Consider the following 27,063-nt stretch of genomic DNA (forward strand, 5'->3'; position numbering starts at 1 on the left):
AATCATCGAGATGCATAAAATTATGAGGGCACAAACAGGGTAGCCAGGAAGAAAATTAACCCCTCTGTGGAGCAATCAATCACCTGGGCATGGCTTTAAGGCAAGAGGCAGAAGGTTAAGTGAAGAATTTTTTTTTAAACCCAGGGGATGGTAGGAATCTGGAACTCACTACTGGAAGGGTGCTCGTGGCAGAAATCCTCAATGTTTAATAAGGACCTAGATGTACATTTGCGAAGGTATATAACACTATTGGTTAAGTGCTGGAAAGTGGGATCAAAATAGTTAGGTAGTTGTGTTTGTCTGATGCAGGCTTGATGGGTCAAAGGGCCTTTTTTGTGCTGTAGATTTATACAACTCTTATGCAGCCTCACAAATACCCTGCACTGGCGCTGTATCTCAAAACCAGCAACCTAAGAACCAAGACCATTTGGTCAAGGATCACTCATACTATATGGAGCAAGAGAAAACAGTTAACTAGTCTGTATGCCATGTGCTAATGCGGAACCTAGCTCAATAAGCCGGCAAGTTACTTTGCTCATCTTATAGCTGAAATTTGTGTACGGCAGCTTAAAAATATCTTGTTTGGAATATCACCAATTTTTGGATAGCTGGATTCGAGAGACTACCTGTACAATTGCATTAAGACTTAACAGTTATACTTCAGTCTCTGTAACGGAAGCTAACATTCCATTTGCTTTGCTAATTACTTGCTGTGTCAATACATTATCTTTGAGATTTGTGTACAAGGCCAGCCAGTTAGAACGATCTATATGCAAACATTTCCCAGTTTCTCACCAGTCACAGCATTTTGCTTCACTATTTTTTCTATTAAGCTGATTATCACATATGCTGAAGTGTGAAGCTAAAATACCTATGTCCTTGCCCACTCACCCAACCAGTTTGCATGGCTCTGCAGTCTTTTTGCATCCTCCTTACTTGTTTTTGCACCTAATGTATTAACAGCTAACTTGTAATACATTGTAATTTGCACTGGTGACTAGGGACTGAGTATGATAGGCTTGGTCTATGTAATGACCTCTACAACATCCTACATATTATAGCCTGCCAACCTGATGATGCCATCAAAACACTCAAACATGGTTCTATTTATTCTGTTTTCTCAATCCTCATGCAATGCTAATAAATTTACCTCCAATCCCATGAGTCCTAATCTTGCGTAATCTTGTAATTTATGCAGCAGTTTATCAAACATTTGAAAATCTAAAACAGATAATATTCACCTAGATCTCCTTACCAATTTTACTCGGTACGCTCCAAAATAAAACTGTCGATTTGTCGATTATAATTTCCTTTTCATAAATCTACGTTGATGCTGCTTAATTGTTTTGAGTTTCTAAGGGCTCTCACCATGTCCCTAACAATACATACAATACTTTTTACCTTGCTAACTAGGTTATATCTTCCCATTTTATTTCTCCTACTTTCTTGAACAGGTGGGCTAGGTTTGCCACCTTTCAATCCCTGGCAAGTGCTCTAGAATCTAAGGAATTTTGGAAGATCAAAATCAGTGCATCCATTTTCTTCATAACTATTTTATTCAAAACTCTAGAACTCAGCTTGTCAGGTTCTCGAGATTTGTTGCTCTTTGCCTCTAAAGAAATGAAGTTTAGTGTCATAGAGCACAAGATTGAATTTAGGAGCAAGCACACAAATTTCTACTTGAAGGAATAAATTTGAGACTAAACATGATTATTTGTTCTGTCATATCTAATTCCTGAAATGGGCTGTTGATTTCTTCTGCTAATTTCCCTCAGCTCAGCACAGACGTTTCCTGGGCAGATCCATTTCTCCTTACCTTTGATATTTTTCGAAGCATGTTCTCTGAACTCAATAAGTTTTGCAGCATTTTATTCTGTTTCTTAGAAGTGGACCACAGATCCAGTTTCAATTTAAGTGTATTCACAGCACTGATCATATCTGTCCTATCCCTACAGTTCATGTGTCCAGTTCATTCAGTATTGACATTATGACCATAAGGAAGTTGAAGCTGAACAGCCATGAATTATTTGACCATTCTATTACTTAAGAAAAATGATGATTTTGGGCATTAAACCTAAACTTTTTGCCAAACCTTCCCTTGACTTACCTACCTTAGATCAGCATGAAGAACTAGTCCAGTAGGCACTGAGCCAGCAAAAATAAGGACTCAAAAGGTGCTGAAAGACTTTTGTTTGAATTGCCTTTAACAAAAACTTTTATTGCATGAGAAAAGTCCATAGCTGTACTCATTAATGCTTGCTGGTGAATGATACATCAGTAATTGACAAAACAGTGGAAAGTCGGGATCACTTATCCAAAATGCAGCCAACCACACATTTACATCAAGCATGGCTGCTAACACAACATCAGTTGTGATGGGAACCAGTTTCTTGATTGGAACATTTTTCTCAAACACATATCATTTGAATTCATTGTAGATATCCTCAACCTTGTTCTCTATAATGAACCCGTGGGTGAGAAGATCCTTGTTAGTTACGTGCTTAAAAGCCATACACTCAAAAATGCAGACATGGCGATGGATTCAGTAAATGAGAAGCAGCATTCATAGTCCTTCGGGTCCAGTTGTAGTTGCTGAAAACAGTCTTTGGAGAAAGATTCCACTCACCTTGCAAATGTGGAAGCACTAATAACATCTTTTGTATTGATTCTCTGAATGTTTATTTCTTCTTTGAATGAAAAGTCAGTGACTCGAGTCACTGCTTCTTTAAGTATTTTGCCCTCTTTGAAAGAATTTGTTTTGCCAAATGACAAGAAACATGAGTTTATCATTGAACTTTCAAAACTGCCACCAGCTCAACAAATTTCTTTGTCTGAAGCCTGAAGGGAAAATTATTCTTGAATTTACTGTGCGATACGGTGTGGTTCCAATTTCCTCTTTTTATAATGATAACATTTGGTAACACTAGGGAAATGCATTGTTTTTAAACACAAAAATTAATTTTCTCATTCTGTGTGGAAGTTGTACATTTTGGTTTCTTTCTAAGATAAGGTATGGAGTTGCATGAACACAGTAGGCACACCCTGTTATCTCAGACTCCAGCATCGGCAATTTCTACTACCACTGGTTGGTTTCTTTCAAGTTTGTCCAAGTTCAATTATTATTACATCATCTTGTAGTTTGTCACGTCACTCTGCCACAGGTTATGCTGCATGTAGACTCTGGATCCATACTTCTGGAACATTCAGAGGATTGCTGGCTGCTTTCAAACGCAGAGGCACAGGAGATTACTTTTGTGGTCTTGATGTATTTCTTCAGCTTCTAGTCAGCTTACATTGTTCAAAAATTGAATATGAAACACAGCAACACTCCTGTAATTTTTCTTCATCCTGCACAGTCCCAGTAGATAAGCAACTGAAGAAATAAAAGCTGTACATCGACAGAGAACAGGCAGAAGAGTGGTACTAGCTGAACTGCTCTAGCAGAGTCCATACTGTGACGTACTGGCTTCGTGCATTCAGTTGTTGAAAAATTTGTTTCCTATTCATTTTTGTGGTGGCAATGCAAACACTTACTCTACAGTCCACTGATAGTCCACCTGGACCAAACAAACCTGAGTAAACAAACTGGCAAAGTCTGCTAAACAGCATGCACATCACTAACTGTGTGGCTTCCCAAATTCAGTATCTTTCATGCACAGCATGAATATCGTTGCTCACACAGTGAGGAATACAGGCAGGCGGTGTATCAACTGTCAGAGACATGCATAGCGAGGGAAAAGTGGAAGATGGGACAGACTATCAGACTCTACATCCAACCTGTCGATCAGGTTCTGAGTTGGAGACCACTGCATTAGATTTTAGAAATTCCAGAAATGATTTAGTGTTTTTGAACGTTTTTTTGGTATTTCAATTGTAGACACTTACAACAGATTGTTACAAAATACAGAGAAATTAAGCCATGGAAATTAAAATTATGATGATATTGGAGAACTGATCATGTACAATCATACTTTAAGATGCAGAACTTGAATAAGTAAGCTGAAAAAAAATTATGATTGGCTAAGGATCATGAACACAAACTCAAACATAAAGCACTGCTAATCTGATGGTGGAAAAAACATTACAAAATCAACCATTTTTGTACAGAAATAAAGATTAACATGCATGCTCACATTAGTTTTAATAAATAGTTTAACATGATTAAAATGTAAGATATATTGTTATTTCCACACAACACCACTACCAACTTCCATTAAGTAACTGGAACTACAATTTATGGTATTAGTATTTTACATTTTAAGTTTGCAATTTAAGATTTTCCAAACAGGGTGTCTGAATTTCTTTAAAACTATGGAAATGTTGATAAGAAATAATATATAATAATTGTAAACTAAGTTTGGGTCACCAGACCCGAACATTAACTCTGATTTTTTTCTTCACAGATGCTGCCAGACCTGCTGAGCTTTTCCAGCAACTTCTGTTTTTGTTCCTGATTTACAGCATCTGCAGTTCTTTCGGGTTTTATTTTGTAAACTAACTACTTGTGCATTTACATAACAACTACAATTAGGCATGTAAAAATATTGCAAAACCAACTAAAAATCTTAGAGAGTCATACAGTCAGAGTGTCATATAGTTTTACAGCATGGAAACCTACCCTCATGCTGACCCGATCTCCTAAATTAATCTGTTGCCAGCATTTGGCACATACCCCTCTAAACCTTTCCTATTCATATACCCATCCAGATGCCATTTAAATGTTGTAACTGTACTAGTCTTCATCACTTTCTCTGGCAGCTCATTCTATACACCCACGATCCTATGTGTGAAAAAACAGCCCCTTAGATCCCTTTTAAATCTTTCCCCTCTCACCTTGAACCTATGACCTCTAGTTTTGGGCTCTACCCTCCTCGGGGAAAAAAAAGGCCTTGGCTTTTCGCCTGATGCCCTTCGTTTTTTATAAACTTCAATCCCCGATGTTCCAGGCAAAATAGTCCCAGCCTATTTGGCCTCTCTTGACAGCTCGAACCTTCTAACCCTGGCAACATCCTTGTTAATCTTTTCTGCACCCTTTCGAGTTTCACAACATCCTTCCTACAGCAGGGAGACTGGAATTGAATGCAGTATTCCAAAAGTGGCCAAATCAATGTCATGTACAGCCACAACATGACACTCCAATTCCTATAGTCAATGCACTAACCAATAAAGGGAAGTGCAGCAAGTGCCTTCTTCACTACCCTCATCTGATCATATACAATGTAGTACTTAAATAACTAAGCCAAAAGAAACGATAATTGATAAAGGATCATGGATGCAAATTGAAAAATTGCTGCTGTACTGGTAATCTATATGTAAAGAATTAAACTGTTCACTCTTTGGAACATTCCAAGTAATACTACTGTTAATTTAGTTTGCATTCAAATTGCAAGCATACCATAGTTTGTGCACAAGTTCTAAACAACTCCTGAACAACTCTGACAAAATAATTTTGAAAAAAACAAGAACACATACATGAACAAAAAGAGAAGTTGCTGGAAAAGCTCAGCAAGTCTGGCAGCAGTGATTCAAAATGCTTTTCCAAATAGGAATGTCTAAAAGGACAATAGAACCAGATTTCAGTTTCATTGACTTTGTGTATAATTTACAGACTCTTGTCTCAACCAAACATCTTTATTTCTTCAGGATATGTTTTGCTAAAAGGTTGGCTTCCCTAATCAGGATGTGGCTCTTGTGGACTAAAATGCAACAACATTTAGTGAATGGGATGCAACATTGAAAATACAAGGGTTTTATCTACAGTAATGTTATTCTGAAAATAGTATCAGGCTGTCTTTAAATTCACGTTATCCGTAATACATAGAAAAGCTCCATGCTGTAAGGCCATCTATTTCAGGCTCAAACAAATATTTAAAAATATTGTAAGCACTCGAAAGACAATGTTAAATCAACATATACAATTGCTGTGAATACTTAGCTCTGTTATAATGAGCCGCTTTCGGAAATTAAAACAAGGCCTTTCAAGCTCTGATCATCCTTTCTTACTTCTTTAATGAACTTACTCATAATGCAACGCTTAATATGCGAGCATTTCTTGATTTATTTGGCAGTATGGATGGACTAGTCAATATCTTGTACATATATTAACGACAAAACCACCTCCAAGCATCAAGTTGTCAATTAAGCCTGTTTCAAAGATAAAGTAGAGCATCTTGAATGTCAATCCCATTTAAAGCACACCAGTTCATATCCTAACCAGAACTGGCAAACTTAGCATCCGCTAAATGCTTGAACCAAAGTACTTTTGCACTGTTACAGAAGTAATTACCAATTCAAGCAGGTCTCACCCATCACTATCATTCGAAAGAAGACAGAGTTGTTATTTTGACCGTTACTTTAGAAGAATTCACATTTTGGCTAAGGACAATATAATTGCAATCTTATCATTTTTCAATGCAGTTTCTGTAACACCAAGTATTGAGTAAATTCACCTTAATCTGCATTACATCTTTTGATCATATCGTAGCCTACTGTGTGAGATCATTCGGACTGAGTAACCAAGTGCATATAGTTAAACAGTAGAAAATAGACTGATGCTTTCAGGGATCATGCACCCAAAAAAGTATCTTCTGTGGATTTAGCCAAGTTGGTGTCTCCCCAAAAGACAACATAAAAGCAAAGCAGCCCTACCATACCATAATGACCTCTTTTTAGTTACAGGTTGGCTGCTCAATAACCTATTTCAAACACTAGCAAATTAATTTTCCTGACTCAATATAGCTTGGCTGTTTGGCTAATAGCAGTATGTTCATTTTCTCTGACAGACTTTCCCCTTTGAAGGCACTTTGGCAGGATGAACCACACAGGAATATAGAGTGGCCGTGTACATAGTTAACTGCAAACTGCTACAAAGCTATTGCAGAATTTTGTCCACTGCAGTAACAGATTATTCTGACAGTATCCAGGATCTCAGCAGGTCCTGCAAATCGCTGAAAACAATGGAAGAAAAAAAAATCAAAAGAAATTTGTCTTGTATAACTCCTTTCACCAACTGAAGGTATCTGAAAGTCCTCCACAACCAATTATCTACTTATGGGCAGGAGACAGTTGTAATGTGGGTAACTAAAAAGTGGCTAATCTGCACAGCAAATTTCCTCAAACAACAAGACAAACTAGCTGATAATAATCTGGTGTTATTGATCAAAGGATAAATGTTATTCACAACCACTGAAAGTATCCACAAGCGTCATGCAATCATCTACGTCCGCCAGTGTGTGGGGCAGGGCCTTGGTTTAATATTGCTTGTTTAACATGGCAAGTACACACATTAACTAAGTGAGGACAAGATCAGGATTGTCCCTTACAATTGTGCTGCGTTAACAAAGATCACTGTAGTGTTACAAATCTGTAGCAAAAATGGAGTTCTTGAGCCACATGGAAAAGATCTCACACAATTTGGGATTCCCATGTTACAGTTTTCCAGTATGCTTTACCAGTTTAAAGAGAGAAACTGAGTTTTCAAAAATGTATGGAGTTCATGAAATAGCGAAGAAAGGAGTAATAGCTTTTTATTCTTTGCATTACAGTATCACTAAGAACATAAAGGCTTGTTTACATACCAAAACTCCTTGATTCTCCGACCAGATAACAATACGTACTCACTTATAATCAAAAGCCCATACAAAAGCAAAGTAGACCTACTGAACACGTTACTCAAAAGGTGTTGAGACAAGGAATTACAAAAAGACTTGCAATTGATTGCATGATTTAGACTGCCCAGCTCTCCAGCTTAATGTAGCTGGTAAGGAAACATTTCATACTGTTTTACCAAGTATGAAGTGCATGATAATTTTGGCACAAGTTTAAGACATTTTCAATTACAACCACTCAATTATGATATAACTACTGGCATAAATCAATTTAGTTAGAAAGAAACATTACTTTTGAAGTTGAAGCAGGTATTAGTTTGTAGCATAATCTTGCCTTAACTGTATTATCAAGATTATCACTGGTATACGCTAAAATGTTACAATCCTTCAGGAGTGTTGTTCGGATTCCAGTTGAAGGACAATAATGAGCAGTAATATTTAATACTATGCCATTTGAAATGTTTTGTTTTTGCAGCAGTGCAAGTATGGATCCTGTTATCCCAAACTCAGAGCGTTTTCTGCAAAAAACAGAGTTGTGCTACAGGAAGAGGAAATAATGATGCTGGCCATTAAAAAGTAAAAATTACTAAGTATCGTTAACCATTAAAGCTTGTTGCTTGCATCTGACATTTCTTAGAGTACAAAACTACCACTAAAAAGGTCCAGTGACAATACTACTTCAGAAAATTTTATTATCACTGTGCACCATTAGCTTAAAATCTCAATGTAACTCAACCATGCGTAAAGATCTGTAATTCCAAAATGCACAGTCAGCATTATGTTTCAACATTTTCATCAATGTTAGGATTACTTAAAAACGCATACTTACTGTCATTTCACAACAGGTATTTTGATAAATATTCTACACCGGAAACCAAAACAAAAACAGTAAAGCTATTGCTAATAGAGCAAGGAGATTTAAAGCAGAATTCAGAAAGTTCAAATACTTTCATTATGCATTTTCATTTAAAAAAACCAATGCCTAGCTAGCCTCTGCTTGAATTAAATCCAATACATTATGTCTTCAATGCAAACATTTTTTCAGTTACATGACAAGATAAAAATCTTCAAAAGTCATAATCCTCGACGGAGTTCTCCACATATTAATAAAAACATGCAACTGAGATAAAATAGTTATAGCATTCTGTAAATCAAAAATGTGCAACCCGACGGCTAAATTCGGCTACTTCTCAATTTTACCCAGGCTGTGGAGCACTTCTTAACTGGTCTCTCCCATTAACTCACTGTGTACAGGCAATCACTTTTAAACAAAATCAATCATTCACCTTTCAAAAACTTGCAGGCACAATTATCTGACTTTTCAACAGAGCTTCTAAAATTAATGATATCCTCCAGGAAACAGATTTTCTCTTTATGCTCCAGATGGGTTAGTAAATTATGTTGCTCCCCTGGCTCACCCAACCACCCAGGTCTTGATGATACTGTTCCTATAACAATACAGCACTGATTAAATTGGCACACTTAAAACTTCGATGTTGCGGGCTCCAGCTTGCCTGAAAGCTTACTGTGTACCAGAGTCGTTTCTTATTACTGAAATTTTGGGCAGGAAGAATCAATGTAGAGGTAAAATGGTAAAGGAAGAATCACCAGAGCCCCAGTGCTGCTTTCTCATTAGAAAGATTGACCACTGGTTGTGGTTTAACCTGGTAGACGCCATGCCTCACATTGTGGTGGTGGTGGCGGTTGGTGGGTTGGGGGGGGGGGGGGTGCGCGGAGACACTGAGGAGGAAAAATCCTCATGTTATATTCTGGGGCACAGGGTTAAGTCATAAGGCAGAGGATAAGTAAAGAGAAAGCACAAGAATAAGTGTGCGGTGAGAAGACAGATTGAGGAGGAGAACAAGCTTAGGAGAACTGGGAGAAGAGTGCACAGGTATGGTGGTTGTAGGGAGGCCTGAAGATGAAGACTGTCCTTGTGGCAAGTGCAGGGTGATGCGTTACAGAAGAACACAGGAAGTTGCAAGAAGGGCCTGCATGGAAAAGTACACAAAAGAAGACCACAAAACAAATTGTGGGATGGAGAGAGAGGAGAGCAGGAGGAAAAAAATATAAAGTAAAATGGAAAAAGCAAAAAAAGAGGTAGATGGCACGATCAAAGATTTTGGAAAATACACTGCGGATTGGAAATTGGATGCAGCTTTTAATTGTGAGCCTGTGAGAATTCAAAGTAATTCTTCAAACACATCCCATTTTCCTCTTGGACTAAGATGTATCATACTACTCCAAAAGATTACATATTCTTATAGTTAAGAAGAATCAAAACTTAGCATGCATTTGTATCTTGATCACTACAAAAGTGACAGATTCACCATATTCCAGCATGCTCTCAGGCATGTATACCCTTTAGAATATAGCTATTCCTGTGAAAACCTCAACTGGTTTATTATTTGCACTTATTTTCCAGCAGACAAAACAAGTTCATTACAAGATACAAAAATTCAAATCCATCTAATTATTTAAAAATTCTTTGAATACTTACGTTAACAACTGTTTCCTTAAATTTGATGTGCAATCTGTAGTTAGACAAAGCAATAACTGCATCCTCAGCACGTCCTATGTATTCTGTACTTTCCCCATGAAGCTCAGGAAAAGGAACCTACAATGCAAGGTAATAGGGAATCAGTTATTATTCAGCATTAGCTATGAATAAACAAAATTCTACAAACTAATACTGCATCTACTTGTCTAGAAATTCAGTGCCATAATCTTGGCTCAGCCATCAAACACACGGCTGGCACACTGGTGCAGAGCAGATGGGAATGTAAAAGTAACTTGCTTTTGTTGTGTCGAGCCCTTGAACTTCTGACAGACAATGATCCTAAAATCTTGATAAAATGCTAACCTTCAAAAGATTTCACGAGTACTCAGACTTCAGGAATTCGGTGTAACAAAAGCAGCATTCTTGATGCATGTATGTGTGTGCATGGAAGGGAAGTTAGTATGAGGAGATCCTTGTTCTATGAGGAGATCCTGTTAAAAACTCTAGCCGGTTGGTCTTGTTTTGTCAGCCGTGGTTAACTGGGAGCACTCACAGAAGATTGTGGATCAAATTCCACTTGATACTTGAACACATAATCAAGGCCAATGCTACAGTACAGCATTGAAACAGTGTTGTACTTTTCAAAAGAAAAGTTAAAATGAAGATCCCATCTGGGGTGTAAAAGGTCCCATTGCAATGTTTTGACAATCATTTGGGTAGTTCTCAGTACAGTCTTCTCTAATTTTCATCCCTCAACAAGTACCACAAAACTTTGTCATCATAATGCTGCTGTTTTGTGGGATCTTGCTTTCGCAATTTGGTTGCCACATTCCAACAGCAACTGCAATTCAGAAGCACTTAATTAGGGACATCTTGGAGGTCCTAACCCTAATGAATGGTGCTGTGCAAATGCAAAGCTTCTTATCAGTATCAAGAGGAGATCAAGCACCAGACAAAGATCAGTCTAGAATTGGAGAAGTATTGATCTTCATGTCATTTTGGAGCACATGATTTGAACATTTGATGCTGATAAATGGACGTTATTGAAGCAGAGCATCACTTACCATGGAAAGTATCAGAATACCTCATTTGTAAATGGAAAACTGGCTGAAAGTCTACAGTACTTCCAATTAAATCCGCATTTTTCTTCTATACCTGGAGGTTTTCTTCTTCTCTAATTAGCTGTTTTCTAGGAAAGATCTGATTGGCTTGGATACACTCCAAACTATGTTGTCCTTCTTCATCCTGAAAGGAGAAAGAATTTCCTTTTTAGTCAAAGAAGGCAGATGCATGTTTACCCTGTCAATTTATAATGGCCCCTCCTTCAGCCTTAGAGATATAAAGATGACCTATTGTGTACAGCTTTATTCATTATTCAAACAGATACATCCTCGTGACACCAGGTTTTTCGGAACACAAGATTAAGGGTGTACACATTCAGGCAAACTCTTAAAAGCAAAATACTGCAGACGCTGAAAATCTGAAATTCAAACAAGTGCTGGCGAAATTTATATCCAGCAGTATCTGTGGAGAGAGAGAGAGAGGAAGAGAGTGTTAACATTTCAAGTTCAGTCTGACTCTATTCATGTTAACACTCCCATCTCTTGATAGATGCTACCAGGCCTGCTGAGTTTCTCCACTACCTTCTGTTTTTACTTCTGGCAATCTGTTGTTTATGATGCATGTCAATTTTCACAATGACTGTTTCCCAAGATGCTTTGCCTCAAAATACTAAATTGATATTTTAGCTGCTGCATTACTGTAATGATACACTGAAGCATCGCCAATCCATAATTCTTAGGATTAGGTCCTTTCTGGATTTCAGAATTTTCTAGATTATAGAATGATGTTAGAATAACCAATTAAAAGCAAAATGTGGGCGTATATATTATACATATTGGTTTGAAACTCAAAACAATGATAAAACATTACAAAACAGTAATACAGACTTTCATGTTTCCATTTCCATTATAACGTATTAAAATAATGTACGGTAAGGAACAGATCAGTCTACTCAAAACAATGTTTGGACAATTAATTTTTCCAAACAACAGATTTCTAAAATGATGAAACTACAACATTATTTTATTACTTTCTGCTTAACATGACTGAAATTGTCATTCGAATGATATTAACAAAGACGTGATAATGTATAACTAGTTGACTAAAAAGAGTACCAACATCATTTATGACACCAAGTGCAGACTAGCCAATCATTAGCTTTTTCCAAATTCTTTCTGGTTGGTAGGTGCTACTGGAGTGCTCCCCTTCTCGTAAACTGCCTTCTTTCACCAAATATTCTTCCTGCTAAGCAGAACTAGAAGCTCATCTTCAGGTGAAAGCAAGTACAAACTCATTCATGCTCTATTCTCTGATTCTTTTTCAGGCAAGTTTTTAAAAATAAAATCAATACAACATCAGCTGTCTCAGAAGGGCGAGTCTAAACACACTAAATGACACAAGTAATAGGCCAAAATGCCGTAGGGCCTTCAATTTTTAGATAGGCACCTCACTCTGTGGAAAATGTCAGTGACCAGTGAATGCGACAGTGGCAGCCTCATTAGGCAATCTCTATATATTTAAAGGCTATTTAACTTCTTAGAACTTGAAGGATGTGTGTGTAATGGTTCACTAAAATGCTTTGTATCCAAGAAAAGGGCCTGAATCTGCATATCATTAAAACTAAATTTTCTTTGTTTTAGGAAAGAAAATTTGTTTTTACACAAGGTGAATACAGATGAATCATGCCTAAAGTTATCTGAACTACTTATTCTATCCTGTCTGGCCTCTTACTAGAGTTGCAATTAAGATACTCTATCACTATGAATAAGCTTAGAACAAATTCAACTGCACAAAGTATTTTTCTTCAAATAAAGACTGAGATGTGTTAATCAACTAGCTAAATCTGGATTGTAAAGCAGAAATAGGAGCAGAGGAGAACTGGCATTTTGTTACAAAACTATATGTTAATCTAAGCTAAAAAAATGATGCTTTACTCTTTCACAAACCTTTAAACGCTTTGTGAAATTATTTACCACTGATGTTAAAAAAGGCCACTGGAGCTGGCATTTAGTTAGCTAATCGCACTTACTATGTGGCTTAACTTAAAATGAAAATCTATTCAACATAGATAGAAGGTTTCCCATCATATATTGCAATATATCACCTTTAACATAGTAAGACTCCCCAAGGAACTTCACAGGAGTGCTGTAAAACAAAACTGTTACTGACCCACAAAGACATGATTGTGGACAATGGCCAAAAGTTTGATTAAAAGAGATAGATGCAGAGGAGGAATGTTTAGGGAAGGAATTTTAAAGCTTTGGGTACAGGCAGATAAAGGCATGGTGATCAACTGTGGAGCAATTAAACTTGAGAGTTCCAGAAAGAGAGGAGCATAAATGTGTGGAAGGGTTTGGAGATGCAAGGAGATTGCAGAAATAGAAAAGAATAAATCCATGGTTTGGAAAATATATTTTAAAATCAAGGCACTGCTTAACATGGTGCCAAAGTAGGACAGTAGGCACACGGGTGTTAGTTTAGCATGATGGCATCAAGGATATTGGAGACAGAATTTTGACTTCAGGTTTATAGAAGGTGGAATGTGGTTGCCAGCAATATATTGGAACCATGAAATCTTGGGGTAAACGAAGGCATAACAAAGTTTTTGGTATTCTAAAGAACTCAAAACTGGTCTTGAAATGTTAACTACTTATTTCTGCACAGATGCAGCCAAGCTTGCTGAGTTTCTTCAGCACTTCGTTTTCATTTACAAATGAAGCTTTTAGCAGCAGATGACCTGATGCAGGGCTGCAAGTGATTGTTCAAAAGTCGAAACAGATGGCCCTGGTGATCACATGAAAAAATAGATGGAAGTTCACCCTGGGGTCAAATACGACACCGATTTACAAACATTCTGCTTTAATTCAGGCAGGGATTAGGATGCCAGGGTGAGGGATAGAGTCAGTAGTTAGGGAATGTTTGGAGCAGAGGTGTAGACAATGGCTTTAATCTTACCAATATCTAATTGGAGGAATGTCTGCTCATTTAATACTGGATGCTGAATATGCAATCTGGTAATTTAGCAACAATGGAAGAACCAAGAATGGTGGTGATGTCGATAAAGCACTGGTTATCATTAGTATACAAGAGCTCTTGGGTGATGCAGCTAAGGGTTGAACTGGACACTTCCATAAATGATATGAATATCTAGATCACACCCTCTAAATCTTCTCAAATTAGTTTGACCTCCTTCAACTAGAGATCTAACCAAAAAAAAATTGGAAGGAATTTCCTTCCTTTCACTTTTACTCAGTCACCAGATGATAGGAACATCTGCAATTATACAAAATGAGATTCAAGTGAGATTTTCCTTTTGCTAAACTTGACTGCACTAGGCAGTGACCTTGAATTGCTACTGGGATGCTGATATGAAGGCATCAAAAGCAGGTTTTTTAATTTCTTGTCTGCTGGACATTTCCAAGTTGAGGGATAAAGCTTTCACTGGCCACTGCAATATCAATTGTGGTGTCATCTGCAAATTTACTATCGTTGATATTAGATCAGATATTCTACATACAAACCTGGTGAACAAACTAGAAAGCAGATTACCATAATATTGGATCCCTGAAGGAAAGAGATAGAGTGGTTGGGTAAGGATGAGGAAATGAGGGGTGTAGAAATTCATGGAGGGTGAGTGGGGTGTAGAAATTCATGGAGGGTGATTGAATTTGCCTCAAACTTTACAGAGCTGAAGTCTAACTTTACAGAAATGAAGTCTGACCCTGACTTGTGGATGCTTATGACAGGAAAATATGAACTGGAGTGGAGGTGGTAATCTTGGAGATTTAAGGTAGTTGAAAGAAGGAGTTTTGCTTATGTCACCGATTATCTAAATTTACTAGGGTAAATCAACCTTGTGGTGTCTAATGGCTTGATAAATAATGAATGAGCACTTGCTGGGTCTCCATCTCTTGACTGTGCAACTCAGAAATAATTTTCTCTTAAATGTGTATCTTCTAAGTTGTAATTAATCCCTATTGATAATGCTATTTCTCAAGAGAGAAGCATAACATTTGGGCCTACATAAATAATTTCCTGATCCTGAAAACTAAATTAACATTTCTTGGTTAAACAAGAAGAGAGCATGTACTCTTAAGAATTTTACAAGTAAATGAGAATGATAGTTAATGTCCTTACATAAACAAGAGGAACTGCAGAATATGAATACAATACAAAAATGAATCTATGTCACAAAAGTAACATATGTTTACTTCCTAGGAAAAGAAAACTGAACACCTTCTGGAATGAAAATATTCATAAAATAGCTATCCATGATTAACATAACTCAGAAAAATCAAAGTGTCTTATAATTTCAATGACACTGCAACAAGCAAATGCCACCATATGATTTTTTTTCCCTTTTTTGCCAACTGCTCTTGTACCAGAGGAAACTGAAAGTGGAACTCTATTGGAACAGTGTGGCAACAGTGCTGAAAACACAAAAAAAAAACTTAAGGCTGACTCAAGGCTGGCCTTCTAATATGCTAACTCTTTCAGTCCATTCCATCAGAGCTTTGAACATGCCTAAATTATGTTTCTGCAATAAATTCTCTGGCAAGTAATTCAAGTTAACCTGTAAAATGATGAATGCAATTCAAATTTATTTTACAGTATAGATATTGGCGATCTGACCAAACATCCTCTCATTAAAATATTATGAACATACCTTATTTAAGCAGATCAACATTTTATTGTAGTTCATGAAGATTTCCTCAACTGTGTAGACTGCAGAGTTTGAGGTATTTTTTAAAGAATAAAACATTCCTCCAACTGAATTGTTAGCAGTGAAATTAATTCTTCTCCTCCTCTACACCTTCTCTAATGCTTATGCACCCTTTTGTCTGATAACCCTAACTCCATATTATTCCAGGTGGCAATTATACTATAGAGCCTTAAGCTACATTATGCTATACGAGTAGTTTGTTAGCTATTTAATTGTTTCATTTAATTGCCATGATCGTTATTTTATTGATAAAAATGCAAAGTACTAAGAATTTATGCCCAATTCTAGCAAAATATTAACCGATGCGATTCCCTACAGTCAAAGCAGATTTAGTTGCTGTATTTAATACAGCGTTAGCATTCTCCTTTATGGGCTAGGTTCCTGCCATGTATTGTTCACCATTCATAATTAACAATATTCTACATATGGACAGGAATGGTAACTCACCGAGCACATTGCAACACAAGTTGTATTTGCCAATAACAGGACTGCCATCAAGCAGATGGTCTGCTTAACACACAAAATAAGCAACGCTGTATCTGAGTTTCAGTGCAGTAATGATGTCAGGTTTGTAGTTTATACATCTCAAAGACCAGTGGATCATATCAAACAGCTTATCTCCTTGGTTGCCACAACCAGAAAGGTACCGATCGTGTGTTCACGACATTATTCAAAATTTGATGTCATTCTACAATCAGACAACATTTGCTAGGTGATCTTAAGTGTATCAAGCTTTACAAGGACAACCAATTTAAGGATTATCAATTGAGCTCAAGGTGCAGTGTACAGGTGCATTAGAAGCTAAACTGATTCGACACACAGGGCTATGTTCTTTGCAGACAAAATGAACGTGTGCACCTATTTCAACTCAATAAAACAGATGACACTCATTCCTTGATTCATTACTTAGAAAATGCCCTGATCAATGAAGAAGTTTCAGCTTGCCTAGTCTGTAATCTAAACCAGGCTTGGCAGTTAACAGTCAATCATTAATTTCTTAATGAAAATAATTTAAGGTATGTGGGCATTGCCAAATAGGCCAGCATTTATTATGCATCCTTTGTTGCCTTTGAGAAGGTGGAGGGAATCCCAGGATTTTGACCCATCAGTGCTGATGGGATAGCAATATATTCCCAAGTCAGGATAGTGAGTGACTTGGAAGGGAATGCGAGTTCTGCTGTTCCCATGTATCTACTGCTGTTATCTTTCTAGATGGACGTGATTGTGGTTTGGTAGGTGCTGAATAAGGAGCGTAGGTGAATTGGTTATTTTTTGCCGTGCATCTTGCTGCTACTAAGTACACAGTCATTGCAGCCAGTGGATGTTTGTGAATATTATACCAATCAGTGGGCTGTTTTGTCTTGGATGGCGTCAAGCTTCTTCAGCGTCATCAGAGCTGCACTCATATAGGTAGCAACTACTAGGTTCTCCAGGGCAAATACATCTACCCAGAGTCCACTTGTCAGCCAATCTGCACTTTCCTCTCAAACTGTATAAATGTTCATTTTCCCCTTTATTGATATTCATGTGAATTGTCTGGATGAGTACAAGATGAAAAGCTTTGACAAAATGTCTTGTTTCTGCAATACTCAAAGCCAGAGCAATACAGATAAGTTTTGCTATAACACGTGTTTCATTAATGTGAATTGCCTGTAATGTGACTGATGAACAGGGAACGCTGTTTGAATAATGCAAACTTTCTGCCATACAGGCATAGCAATTTCTATAGTAATTTCCCTAAAACATGATTTTCCAAAGAACGAGGTCACGCAAGAACGCAACTATCGTGTTATAAGGGACCAACCTGTATGGAAAGTATGGTTGGCTTATTTAAAAATCAAAGTTACTGATTTCAATCTTGTTAAAAGAAAAATGCCAAAGCAAACCCCAAAATGTTAAAACAGCTTTGTGAAAATGCAGGGTCACAAACAATGGTGTCATATAGCAGTGTGGCAGAGATGAGCATCATCATTAAAACTTAAGGAACTATTCATGAAATATAAAGCCCCTAAAGGACAAAGAGGAATGCAGGAAGAATTTACAGGGTATAAACTATTGCATTATAAAAATCTTACCATGTCAATTCTACAGTTCGATGTGATGTATTATTCTTCAGTATCACTTCTGTCTCACTGGAGATCAAATCTGAAAATTCACAGAAAAATAAAAGCAGAAACAAATTAGTACTGCATAACAGTCAACTTGCACAAGTGTAATGTCTGACAAGATGTAAGTTACAATTTAAAATAAACTAAATACAAGTTCATCCTTCTTGATTTTTTTGACAAATGCATTCTTTTTAGTCGCTTCAGTTTTTATTCCCATGTAGTCCTAATATCCTAGTCAAAAAGATTTACACATTTGAAAGTCAAACATTAATTGCCACTAGTTCTGAAGCAAGTTTTATTCATGCACTTACCTCAATTTACTTTTTCTGTCATCATCTGTTCATGGAATAGTGACTTGGGTTCACAAACCAATTGCAGCCATTGTTCAAGTCATCCCTATATCAGCATCACACAGAGAAAGACGACTGGTAATCTGATCTCATTAATCTGATTAATGAAATAAAAGCCAAATTTTGGTGATGCGCACATAATACACTTGTATCATAATCATGGAAATCAGAGGCAGGTAGGACACAGTAACAAATTAATTACTCTCCAGTTACAACATACAAGGCAGCTAAAGATAAATCTTTTAGTTATTGCCCGTGGTTTGTCAATCCTCTGATTCTATTAATCCACTGCACCAGTTCCTCTTTTACTGTTTTTTTTGTTATCTTGCATTTTGCCTTGGAAATTCTCCTTTCGCAATTTTTAAAAATTTCTGTCTGTTGATTCTTCTATTTGCCTTCTTTCTTGCTGTAAGTTACAGGTATCTATGTGCATCAGACACATTTTACACTAAATTTTAATCATCCCATGTTTAAAAGTTCAGGGTATAGTAATGGATTTGATGTGGGATGAAGTTTCATCCTATAGCTTGCAGTGATTGGAATGAGGTCAACCAGGTGGACCTCACAGAATGAGTTCCCTGACCAGGTTAAGCTGGTCCAAACATGGAGACCTGGGTGACAGATATAAACAGAAGGGCCAGGGGTTCTTTTCACTCCAGGAGCTGGCTGTGAGCTAGTTGGTCAGTGTCATGTACTATGCATGTGTAAACAAAGGGTGACTTAGTGATGGGATATTGGCCTTCTTGGAGTCATTTCATTGCCTAAAACATTTTCAGTATATGCATTACTTCACTTTCTGCAAATGAAAAAGCCTGGGATTGTTTGAGAACAAATGCAGTGGGCCTGAGAATGGAGATTGGATTGTAATGGGGTCTGGGATACAAAGCTAGAATGGGGAGAGGGTACAAAGGATTCCACAAAAAATACATTTTGTCCTGTTGGTATCTTGTTCTCAGGCCAGGAGTGTGGACTGCGATACAAGTCAGGGACAATCTGAGTTTAAGATGTCAAAGAGCTTTAGAATGGTCAAGCTGATGTTCTGATTGCTTCGCAGCTTCACTTTTTAAAAAAAAGACAGCTGCAACAAATCAGCTATTTCAATGGTTCTGAGGCAGTTCAGCAAAGTCCCAACTAGGTTTACAGTAGCACCCTAATATATATCTGATTTAGAAAAAGATAGAACTGAACTTATAAAATTATTTTACCAATTTCAAATATTCTATATACAACTTAATTACTTTGAAGGGTAGAAATGATTATGAAGGCATGAGATAGTGAAAGGAAAATTAAGCTAGGGAAGCAGAAATAATGGAGCAACTTCTAAAGCAAGTCCAATGGAGGTAAAAGTTGAAACATTTAGGACAGACCTTCTCTAAGATCAGCGGGATCAGTGGGTTCAGCAGATATGACACCCAACATTATATAAGATTTCCGAGCATGTCCCATCTAAGAGTACTGAGTACATCGTCTAATTACTGTTTGTTCAGCCTCAGTCCATTTATTAGTAAAGTAACAAAAGTCAGCAATAGCTTTGCACCAACATAAAAGCAAAATATTGCAGACGCTGAAATTCTGAGATATTCAGCAAGTCTGGCTGCATCTGTGGAGAGAGTTACAGAGTTTATGGCTGCAGTCAAGGCATGTGTTAAATAAAACATTAACTGTTCCTCTCTCCACATATGTTGCTAGATCTTCACATCAAGAATCTGTTAATCAACTTTCAATCTGGTTTAAAAAAAAATTGCTCTGCTAAGAACATTGAGCCTCAATTTGATCTGGACACATATCTAACAGCAGAACATCAGAAAAGAGGGGCAAGGTCAAATATCTTCAAAAACAAGAGTGACACTTTACCAGCAAGGCACCGAGCAGTCCTAGAAAAATGAAGTTAGTGCGATCAAAAGTAAAGCAAAGTGACTGGTGTCACACCGGTTTCAAAGTAAGTAACAAATATTGGAGACCAGTCTCAGATGACCACTACAGGAGTTTGTCAAAAAAAGCATCTCCTGCACAGCCAGCTCCAATTGCGTTAATGACCTTCCTTCAATAAGGTAAAGAGAGAAACCCATGAACAGATGAATGCTGAGTTCAGTAACATTGTTCAATATTAAAGCAGCTATACGAACCTACAGCAGAGATCCACGGTTGCAAGTGTAGATAATTACCATTATAAATGGACAAAAAAGCCGAGTCACCTGTCCTTCAATGTCACCATCCTCCAAAATTCATCAAACAAAATGAGATGTCACCACTGACCAGATATGACATAACTATAGCAAGGCTGCAAGAGACCACATGCAGAGTATCACCTCCTAAGTACAAAAACTGGAGCCAACTACATAAGCCTTCCAATTTCAACTCAAAGATTTATTTAAAATCAAATTTCTTTTAATTGAGGCACTCATTCAAAGCAAAATGGAAAACGTTAAAGATAGTAGGAAAAGCAGAGTGTTCAACTATTCAATAACCTAGCTGATCTTCTACTGGCCACACACTCTCCATTTTCCCCAGTACTCAAAAAAACCCGTGTTTTAAATTAATTCAAAGGTAACTCTATGGTGTAAAGAAATCCAAAAATTCACAATAGTACGACAAAATTCTTCTTTATCTTAGCCCTAAACTGCTAAGTCATTATTTGGAGACTGCAAACTCAAGAGATCACCTTGTTCCAAAGAAAACATCTTAGCATCTAACTTGTCATACTCCTGAAGAATTTTATGCTTCAAACTGACGCCACCTTATTCTTCTAAACATCTTTCAAAACTAAAAAGTTTCAAATCAACCGAGAGATGAATTAGTATTGATCAATTTGGTCAGCACAGCTGCAGTGACACTATGAAACAGCAATTTCTTTGACCAACCCATGGGTTAGTGGGCTTAATATCCACCCTCTTGACCACTGAAGCATTGCAGTATATGCTATCTGCAAGTTGCAATGGACCAAACTACTAAAACGACAATCTCAAACAAGATCTACAACTTTAAAAGGATAACAGCAACAACAATTCTGCAAATTTCACTCTCAAATCTCTCACTATCTGATTAGGTTATGTATTCCTATTTTCCCATCATTAGTGGGTGAGATTCCTACCTCCTCGACCAACTCCACAATATGTGCAGATGAAAAGAAATGTAGGGGGCAAAGAAGACTCTTTGTGATCCTTGCACAACAAATAGTTGTGACCATCAGACTGACCTTGTCAACATAACTGCGTCTTAGAGGTAAATCAGAGAAAATAAAACACAAAAGACAGACACTGCAGTGCTGAACATCTGAAATTTAGGAAATGCTCATGTTCAGCAATATCTGTGGGTAAGTAACAAAACAATGTCTAAGCCCACTCTTAATTGTTCCAGAGAAGGTGGTGAGCCACTTCTTCAATGACTGCAGTCCACAACGTTGTTTTTAAGGTACAACTCACAGAAAGGTATAAGGAACTGAGTTTCAGGAATGTGACCAAGTGACAGTGAAAGAGCAATAATATAGTTCCAATTAAGATGGTGTGGGGCTTGGGAGGGGAACTTACATGTGTTGCTCTTCCAGTCTGCCCATGGCCTTCTTTCATCATGATGGTTGAAAATTTGTCAGCCCTGTTAAGGGAAGACTTGATGAATTGGTTTTGTCATCTAGTATATGGTATACACTGCTGCCACCAATGGTAGGGAGAAGGAATGCTTAAGATGATGAATGGGACGACAAATACACAGGCCACTGTGGTTTGGATGGTACTGAGCTTCAAAACAGTCGTCCTCACTCATGCCTGAAGTACTCCAAACCACTAAAATGTGCTTGCCAATTGGTGAACTGACTTTTCAGAGTCTGGAAATGAGATATTTGCTGGAGAATCCCAGCTTCTGGTCTGCTCATGTAGAAGTAATATTTACATAGACAGTGCAGCTGGATTTCTCAATGAAACCACCTCACCCTAGGGATTATCAATGATGGTAGAGTCATAAAGCATAGAAATGGACACTTTGGTCCAACTAGTCCATACCAACCGTGTTCTCAAATTACACTAGTTCCACCTGCCTGAATTTGGCCGACATCCATCCAAACCCTTCCTATTCATATATTTATCCAAATGTCTTTTAAATGCTGTAATTGAACCCATACCAATCACCTCCTCTGGCAGTTCATTCCACACAGAAACCACTCTGTATAAAAAAGTTGCTCCTCATATCCTTTTAAAATCTTTCTCCTCTCACCATTAAAATATAGAATTCATAGATCAAAGAATTCCAACAGTCTGGAAACAGGCCCTTCAGTCAAACAAGTTCACAGTGATCCTCAGAGCCTCCCACCCCAACCCATCCCCTTATAACCTGTCTAATCTACACATCCCTGAACACTATGGGCAATTTAGCATGGCCAATCCACCTAGCCAGCACATCTTTGGGCTGTGAGAGAAAACCCATGCAGACACGGGCAAAACATGCAAACTCCACAGACAGTTGCCCAAGGGTGGAACTGAACCCAGGTTCCTGGTGCTGTGAGGTGGCAGTGCTAACCACTGAGCCACTACGGCACCCCATTTTGAACTCTAGCATGTTAGGGAAACAACGTCTGCTATTCACCTTAACTATGACTCTCAAGCCTCTATTCCGGTCACCCCTCAAGCTCTATGCTCCAGTGAAAAATGTCCCAGCCTATTTTTATAACTCAAACCCTTGATTCTCTGCAAGATCCTGGTAAATCTTTTCAGAACTCTCCCCAGTTTAATAATATCCTTCCATAACAGGGTGAACAGAACTTCACTCACCAATATCTTGTACAACCTCAACATGACATCCCAACTCCTTTACTCAAAGATCTCATCAGCGAAGGCAATCATGCTAAATGACTTCTTTAGCCACCCTGTTTCCCTGTGACATAACTTTCAAAGAATTATGTTCCTGAATCCATAGGTCCATCTGTTCTACAACACTACCTAGGGCTCTACCATTAATTGGATAAGTCCGGCCCGTTTGTTTTACCAAAATACAGTAGCTTGGCATTTATCCAAAATAAACTCCACCTGCCACTCCTCGAACTGATTGAGATCTTTTTGTTATCTTAGAAAACCTGCTTCACTGTTCACCAAACCAACAACTTTGGTGTCATCTACAAACTGACTAACCAGGCCTCTTGTAATAACAAATCATTTACGTAAATGACAAACAAAAGTGGACCCAGTACCAATCCCTATGAAACACTGCTGGTCACAGGTCTCCAGTCTGAAAAACAAACCCTCCACCACCATCCCCTGTCTCCTACTACAAAGCCAGCTTTGTAGCCAAGTGGCAAGCTCACCCTGAATCCCATGTGATCTAACTTTACTAATTAGTCTACCAAGCAGAAAACTATCGAAGGCTTTACTAAAGTCCAAGTAAACAATGTCTACCACTCTGCTGTCATCAACTTTTTGGTTACTTCCTCAAAAAACTCAATCAAGTTTGTGGGACTATGATTTCCCTTGTACAAAACCATACTGTCTATCCCTACTCATTCCTTCTCTCTCCAAAAACGTGCAAATCCTCTCTTTCAGGATCACATCCAACAACTTACCCACTATTTGGCTAGCACGAGGGGTCATAGTTTTAAGCTGGTTGGTGGAAAGTATAGAGGGGATGTCAGAGGCAGGTTCTTTACGCAGAGAGTTGTGAGAGCATGGAATGCGTTGCCAGCAGCAGTTGTGGAAGCAAGGTCATTGGGGTCATTTAAGAGACTGCTGGACATGTATATGGTCACAGAAATTTGAGGGTGCATACATGAGGATCAATGGTCGGCACAACATTGTGGGCTGAAGGGCCTGTTCTGTGCTGTACTGTTCTATGTCCTATGTTCTATTGACGTGGGACTTACAGGTCACAGGTCTACAGCTCCCAGGCTTCTCCTTACAACCTTTCTTAAATAAAGGCACAACATTAGCCACCTTCCAGGCCAATGGCACCTCTAAGGGCTACGGGCAAGGGACCCCGCTATTTCCTCCCTAACTTCCCACACTTCCTAGGGTACGCTTGATCAAGTTCCAGAGATTTATACACATATATGTTTTCTACGACTTCAGCACTTCCCCTTCTGTAACGTGAAATGTTTTCAAAACATCAATACTTATTTTGTCGAGTTCTCTAACCTCCATTTCTTTCTCCACAGTAAAAACTGTCACAAAAACCTCTCCTGAGGTTCAACACAAAGACAATGATTTTTAAGGGGCCCTACTTTCTTTCTACTTGCTCTTAACATACTTGTTGAATCTCTGTCAATTATCCTTAACCTTACCGTCCAAGGGTTTCTCATATCCCCTCTTTGCATTCCGATTTCCCTCTGAAGAATGCCCCTACATTCCTTATACTCCTCAGCAGACTCATTTGATTCTGGTTATCTAAATCTAATATGATTCTTTATTATTTTGACTAGAGCCTCAATATTTTTATTCATCCATTGTTCCCTAATCTTACCAGCCTTACTCTTCATTCAAGCAGGAACATAATGCCTCTGAACTCTGGTTATTACATTTTCGAATGCCACCCTCTTGTCAGTTGTTCCTTTACCTGTGAACGGTCTACTCCAATCAACTTTTGAATGTTCTTGACTCAAAACCATTGAAATCTGCTTTACTCTAATTAAGAACTTCAACTTTTATGGTAAGCTTAGCCCTTTCCATAACCATTTTAAAATGAACAGAATTATGATCACTAGTCCCAAAGTATTTCCGACTAACATTCACTTGCCCTGCCTTAATTCCCAAGCGAGCGTCAACTTTTACTCCTCCTCTAGTAGGTACATTTACATATCGGTGAAGAAAACTTTTGTGAACACATTTAACAAATTCCTCACCATCCAAACCTTTAACACCACGGCAATCCTAGTCCAGCCCTATTATTCATACGTACATACGAAATCTCTCTACACATTTGCTCCTCAATTTCCCCCTGACTCTGGGGTCCTATAGTACAATCCCATCAAGATGATCATCCCTTTCATATTTCTATTTTAAACCATAAATCTTCACTGGACAATCCTTCAGAAATATCCTCTCTAATACAATTGTAATGTTTTCCTTAATCAAAAATGTGACCACCTTCCTCTCTTGCCTCCCTTTCTAGTCTTCCTATAGCATCTAAAACCTTGAACAAGCTGCCAGTCCTGTCCTTCCCTCAGCCAAGCTTCTGTAATAGCTATAATGTTCTAGTCCCACATTCCGATGCATGCCCCGAGTTCGTCAGCCTTACTTTTAAGGCCCCCTGCATTGAAATAAATGCAGTTTAATTCATCGATTACTTTAGTCTGTCTTATCTGACTTGCTGTCGTCTGTTGTTTCTAATTATCTTGCTCTTTTCTGATCCAGAACCATCTTCATCTGTTTTACTATTTTCACTGCTACTCAAAAGTCCCCCACCTCTCCTCTCTAATTGTTTACAGGCTCCTGAAATAGAATTAGCAAATCTCCCCACCAGGATATTGGCTCCTTTCCAGTTCAGGTGAAACCCATCCCTTTTGAACAGGTCTTCACTAAACGTCATGGAGAGATGACTAGATATTGTCTTTTTGGAGACAGTCCTAGCTTGGTACTTTCAGAGCACAATCTTACCTACCACTTATCAGTCCAAACCTAAAGGCTGTTCATAGCTTTTTTAATAACTGAAGGCATTCTTAAGGGTACCTACCTATTAAATATAGTATGTATTATAAGCCGGCCCTCGATCATATCAAATTCATTCCTCAGGCACATGACTGACAGCCCTATTTGCCCACTAACATAAAGCTAATTGAAATGCTGAAAAGAAACAGTCGAGAAACAGAACTGAGGAAGTGATTCTCAATGAATTATTCTCTGGTTTTGCAAGTACACTTTGAAACTCTTCGTTTTTGATTCTTGAACCATTTTCACAAAACAGTGTGAAAATTACAACTCAAACTACATTATAGCTTCACTCAACTGTCAAATTCTCAGCACATCCAATTAGTTAAATGTTGAAAATAGTTAATTGCAAAATTCGCTCACTGAAAACGTAGATACAGTTGGATTGATGTATTCCTCACAGTATAAATCTGAAAGAAAACAACAAATTCAAATTGTACCTTCAACATTTTTTTAAACTGAGATTATTGTGCTTATATCAATGTTAAGAAGATACTTGCAGAACATATTTAAATTGATTCAGTATGTATGTTGTTGGATAGCTATTGTGGTAAAGTGGTAGTGTCCCTACCTTCGAGCCAGGATATCCAGATTCATGTTCCACCTGCTCCAAAACATGTCACAAAATATCCGAGCAGATTGATTAAAAATATGTATACACGTGCAAAACTTATCAGTACTGAAACATAACACACAATTTGATATCGATAGCAAATTTTGATACCACTTCTTCAATGATCAAATCAGGATCATTAATAGCATTCTAATGTGAACTCTTATGGAAAACTCCAACCGTAGATCTTTCTGATAGCAGTAAAGGTCTCGACACCTTTTGCTTTAGTCTCCCAACCACTTAAGTATATAATAGTTACACGTGGTCTGTAATTTGTAAAATACCATATTAAAGGCAATTGTAGCAAATTTGTCAGATGTTTGTAGAAATTCAACATAAATCAAGTTCACTGAATTTTATTCATTTTTTTCAATAGTGGAGAAAATGAAAAGTCGAACAAGTACTTGATTAGTTCACACCTTTCTACTTCCTTAGTAATTTCATCACAAAAGTTTCTGCTGTACCAACTAAAAATTAA

General features: G+C 37.8%; 1 protein-coding gene across 21 annotated transcripts in view; it reads right to left on the reverse strand.

Annotated features, from left to right (window-relative positions):
* Positions 1-27,063, reverse strand: part of mtmr3 (myotubularin related protein 3) — a 123,808-nt gene that overhangs the window by 61,188 nt on the left and 35,557 nt on the right. For 11 of the 21 annotated variants that reach the window (XR_009447275.1, XR_007249980.2, XR_009447273.1 and 8 more), the window contains exons 2-5: positions 18,312-18,447; positions 17,968-18,037; positions 11,263-11,352; positions 10,108-10,224 (exon numbers count right to left, since the gene is read on the reverse strand). The exons of 1 other annotated variant lie outside the window; for it this stretch is intronic. Coding sequence is in view for 16 of the 20 variants with exons in the window: in XM_048556364.2 (XP_048412321.1) it covers positions 10,108-10,224; positions 11,263-11,352; positions 17,968-17,970 (210 nt within the window). In the remaining 4 variants the exon portion in view is untranslated. Of the gene's footprint in view, positions 1-10,107; positions 10,225-11,171; positions 11,353-17,967; positions 18,038-18,311; positions 18,448-20,515; positions 20,632-26,335; positions 26,383-26,543; positions 26,577-27,063 lie in introns of those variants that run through there. 9 more of the 21 variants (XM_059655072.1, XM_059655071.1, XM_048556351.2 and 6 more) reach the window with 9 other exon arrangements.

The sequence above is a fragment of the Stegostoma tigrinum genome, chromosome 26 (genome assembly GCF_030684315.1).
Source record: "Stegostoma tigrinum isolate sSteTig4 chromosome 26, sSteTig4.hap1, whole genome shotgun sequence".
NCBI lineage: Eukaryota > Metazoa > Chordata > Chondrichthyes > Orectolobiformes > Stegostomatidae > Stegostoma > Stegostoma tigrinum.